Source organism: Pterocles gutturalis, unplaced genomic scaffold, assembly GCF_000699245.1.
Source record: "Pterocles gutturalis isolate BGI_N339 unplaced genomic scaffold, ASM69924v1 scaffold25502, whole genome shotgun sequence".
Classification (NCBI taxonomy): Eukaryota; Metazoa; Chordata; class Aves; order Pterocliformes; family Pteroclidae; genus Pterocles; species Pterocles gutturalis.
Genome location: NW_010110922.1, coordinates 1 through 4748, shown reverse-complemented (window position 1 = coordinate 4748; position 4748 = coordinate 1). Strand labels below are relative to the sequence as shown.

Below are 4748 nucleotides of genomic sequence, written 5' to 3'. Positions count from 1 at the left end.
AGAGCGTGTGCTGCAGACGGACAGACCGTGGACTCAGGCTGATGTCGTGCGTGTATGGACACAGCAATACGTGTTCCAAATTACCCACACAGAGGGCTGCAGTGCATGGCTCTTTATGTTAGGAGAGGTGGGAATACTACCCGGTAATCACTACATCCTTAGGTGTGAGTGGTTGTTTCTGTCCTTTTTGCTGTTCAGAATACAGATTAAGTGCCAGGTTTATTTGAAGTGTGATCATTTATGTCATCACCCCATCATTTGTGGGCTATTTCTCTTCTGGGAAAGGGAGGATATTTTCATCTTCAAATGGAATAATCCACTGATTTGTCAAAAGACTACAGTATTATTGCTTCCTGGAAGACAACTTTTTCTGTCGGGTCAACAAGACAGGAGCCAGCTACGTGCCTGATTAAATCCCTTGTATTCTGAGTTAGCTGCTCCTCCCTGAAAAGGGAAGGGGTAGAAGTGTGGTGGGGGGTCACCCAAAAGGAACCTGGGAATCACTCCTCATGAAAAAGAGAGGTTGAAGAGTGAGAATGAAGATGGAAAATGAGCAGTGAGGATGAAGATGGACAATGAGCAGTGAGGATGAAGATGGACAATGAGCAGACAAACTGGGTGCAGGGGGATGACCTGCCAAGAGGATGAGCTATGCGGATTTGGGGACGCGTAGGACTGTGTTAGCTGTCCTCTTCTGCTGCAGGATCACAGCAGCCCGCAGGAAGGCTGAAGCCGTGCAAACTCCTGGAGATCCCTGCGGGGACTGCAGTGGGCTGGGTGGATGTGGAAGGAGCCTTGGAACTGGAGCAGGGCAGCTGCCTCAAACCTGGGACATACTAAAGTGTCTGAGTCGCCATCTCTCTCTGTTTCAGCCTTGGGAATACTTCTCTTAGCCACAGCTGGGAGGCTGGAGGCCCTTTCTGTTTCATTGCCAGTCTCTGCTGTTCAATTCAGAGGTCTTCTAACCTGGTAAAGAAGATTTGAGGCTTTTCAGTGAAGAAGCACAGATTTTTATGTGTTTGAAAGAGATATCTTCCTCTGAGGCAGGCAATGCGCATGCTGTGGACTGCTGTGGTGGGTATGGGATTATATCTGGGGCAAGCAGCAGGATTTATGAGATTCTGCTTTTTTGAGAGCCTCTTGTGGCGAGCGTGACACAGTGTGAAGTACAGAACCGTGCTGCACAGGGTTGCCTGCTCGCCTTGCATCTCCGGCGGCACGGATTCAGTGATCTGCTGCGGGCACGGCTGGTGGCTGCTGCGGGGTTCGTGCATAGAAAGTTTGTCTTGAGCGTTTTCCCTCCCTTCTGATCTCAGATGAGTTGAAGCTCGCTCTGACCTGTGAACGGGATGTTTGCGGTCCAGGCTGACCACACCAGGCTGTTCTTGGAGTAAGTGTGTCAGTATCTGTTAAGCACTCTCACGCGTGCAGGTTTGTGCAGAAGAGTTTGGGGAGTGAAGACTTGGGCTCAAAGAGCAAGAGGTTCCTCTGGCATTGCTCACTCTGAGACTATCCCCTTGTGCTAAGATGAAGAACTGTCAGACACGTATTCCACCTACTCCCTTTCTTCAAACGTAGTCAGCAAAAACAATAAGGCAGAGCAGATGAGTTCTACTCACCAGCACTGTGTGTCTGGCTGGGATTCTGTGCCTGGGGACAGGAATAGCTCCAGCTGCATCTCTGTGGACGATGCATTGAGCAGACAAAGCTTGGAAATCCATTAAGCTGCGGTTTTGCTGTGGCAATGAGGAATTAATTCTAGCGCCCTGGCTGCTGTAACTTCCGAGGCCAAATGGTTGGCCAAGGGGTAAGAAATGTTTTGATCTTTTGCTGCATTAAATTGAATCTCATCTAAAATACAGTCTCCCAGCTGGTGACTCTCCCACCAAGGTTCAGTAGCCCCGAGGATTAGACCTTCACAATGAGACGTGGTTGTGTCCTTGGCTGGTGTAAACTTAACGCGAAACGTTGTTGAAGTAGGTCTGCTTTGTCCACAGAGACTTGCAGATGCTGCGACATGCAGCCGTAACGCTCTCTGGGGTTCATGCTGTTCCGGTAACAGCACTGGTCGGTGGGTGCTCATCACCTGGAAACTCCCAGTAGCAGCGGTGTGATATTTCATGGAGGTAATACCATTTGATCACAAAATGGATCAACGTGTGATGGAGTGGGTAGAAGAGTGATAGCAGTCATCCTCTTTTATCTGAGAACATCAAAAGGCCACGTCAGTGTGAATGCAGTATTTCACTTACATTTACAAAATATTAGAGCTTCAAATCAGTAGATATTAGCATAGACATTTGATAATTTGATAGTTCCGTTTTGTAAAAGCCGTGTTTGTTCCTAGGACAAGGCACAGGGTGTCACTGGTGATGCTTTCCGTACACAGGGCACGACACTGGCCAGTATCCGTGTTTGGGTTGTAAATCTTATTACAAACTGTCCTCAGAAGGAAAGACATCCCAGTATCTTCAGAGTGTGCTGTGATGAATAGTCCACCCTAGTCCAATTTATTAAATGTTCTCCATTCCCAGGACATTGGGAGCAGAAGCATGTATCATGACATGAGGTGAAGAATATTTTCTGTTTATAAAACATACTGTACACAGCAAATTTCCCTCCAGCCTCCTAGGGCTGCTGAATGCAGCGGGCGTATCCTTGCTGCTTTTAATCGCGGTTGTTTCCAGCCGTGTTCAAGAGGCAAACCTCTGATATGATTTAGGAGGTTTGCTTTTCCTTGGCTCTGTAAGTTGTATTAATTGCTTCTTTCCAGCTTCCTGAATTTCTGGCCTAACGGGTTGCGTTACCCACAGGCAGGTAGCCACATCCAGACCCTAATGGGATCCCAAAGCCTGCAGCACCGCAGCCGCGAGCAGCAGTACGAGGGCAGCATGAACAAAGTCACCGTTCAGCAGTACCAGCCGCCGCTGCCTATCCAGATCCCCTCCTCGCAGGGCTCTCGGGTGCCTCAGCCAGGGCGATGCTTGATCCAGACCAAGGGCCAGAGGAGCACGGATACCTATCAGGAGCAGGTGAGAAAGGCTCTCTATACAATAGGAATATTTTCTGCTTTTCTGCACGGGGAGGTCTGGCTGAACTGGAGGCGGGCGAGAAGGTCCATCCTCTGCCCCAGCACCAGGGACTGACACCGCTTGCTTCTTGCATTGACCAAGCAACACACGTTGCCGTTGAAATTCCTCAGCAGAGCTGCCATCACTGGGTCACACGGAATTAATGAGCACCTTCTGCCGGTTCCCCAGTGACCTTGTTCACTCTGATGATGAGTTTCTTCATTAAGTGGTCCTGTCCCCCTTGTAGTTGGCCTTAATGTCTGCAGGAACTGTTAGAGGCACCTGACGTGCAGAGTAAGGCCCAGAACCGTTAGCAAACCTTCCTCTTGTGTTGGACAATGCACACAAGCAGCTGCCTGCGCTGGGTCCCCGAGTACAGCACTGAGGGTCCCAGCTGCTGGTGTGGCTCTCGGGACGTGCTCGGACTGGTGCAGTGAGCAGTCATTGAGCTGCACTGAAGTCGTTTTTATTTTATAGTCAATCACCCAATGCCATTTAGAGTCATCCTGACTAAAAGAGAAGATGCTGCACGTGTGACACCCTCTGAAACGTGCACATGGTGAAGTCTCACTGACACAGACCAATGGCCAAGCACAGGTGAAAAGCCTGGCCAGTGTGAACGGCTCTTTCAGTGGTCAAAGGGGGTTTTTTCTCCTTGAAAGTAAAATTTTAAGATATATGGAAAAATACACACAGCACTGTGAAAATTGTGGTATTGCTGCAGCACACTAAAGTAATGGAAATAGTTTCAGTTTATAACAACATTCTACTGACTCGTACTGTGCTTTGGAGGGGGTCAGCCCGTCCCGTTACCGGTGGGATGGGAGGTCTGAGGAGAAGATGCCGTTGTTCAGACAGCCTTTAATGTTGGCGCTGACTTATCTTGCCATATCTTTTTGACCTAGTTTTGTGTAAGAATAGAGAAGAATCCCGGCCTCGGTTTTAGTATCAGTGGTGGAATAAGTGGACAAGGAAATCCATTCAAACCTTCTGACAAGGTAAGTTAGGAATTTCTCTCTAAGTGCTCTTTATTTTAGACTGCCATGTAGTGGAGACATAGAAAACAGGAGTGAAATTTTTATGCACTTCTGCTGCAATAATGGAAAATATTTTTCCCATACCTGGTTTTTTTTTGTTTGTTTGGGTTTTTTTGTGGTAGGAGAGTGTTGTTTGCTTTTTTTGGTGTTTGTGTTTGTGAAAATGAGAGACGCAAAACAGAAATCACGTGGGTGTCTGTCTTATATTCTGTGTATAAGATAATTGTTCAGACTTTTCTGGACAATTGTATCTCTCACTTTTTTCTTTTAAGAGTCAGTATAGCCCTGATTAAACTTTCGCTACAGCCATTAGAGGGAATGCTAAACCAGTGACAGCAGCGCTAGGCAGCTAAAATGCCAGGATTTGTAGCAGCTGCATCAAATAAAATCAGCCTGGCCTGCAAGCTGGTCTGGCGATCAGCAGTGCCTTACAAGCACCACGGCAAGCAGTCTGCTGGCCTGCGCTGCTCGTTAAAAATGTCACCGTTGCGGTACAGGATGGTCAGGGAGACTCAGTGTCGTGGTTTGACCCCAGCCGGCAATCAGCACCACGCAGCCGCTTGCTCATTCCCACCCCCAGCAGGAGAGAATGGGAAGGAGAAAAGGGAGAAAATTGTGGGTTGAGATAAGAACAGTTTAA

At 48.1% G+C, this 4748-nt stretch overlaps 1 protein-coding gene across 1 annotated transcript in view; it reads left to right on the top strand.

The window, feature by feature from the left end:
• LRRC7 (leucine rich repeat containing 7) overlaps positions 1 to 4069 on the top strand; it is a gene marked incomplete at both ends in the record, with an annotated part of 27513 nt that extends 23444 nt beyond the window's left edge. The window contains 2 exons of the mRNA XM_010073588.1: positions 2814 to 3032; positions 3977 to 4069. Coding sequence (XP_010071890.1) covers positions 2814 to 3032; positions 3977 to 4069 — 312 coding nt within the window. The remainder of the gene's footprint in view (positions 1 to 2813; positions 3033 to 3976) is intronic.
• Positions 4070 to 4748: the final 679 nt, after the last annotated feature.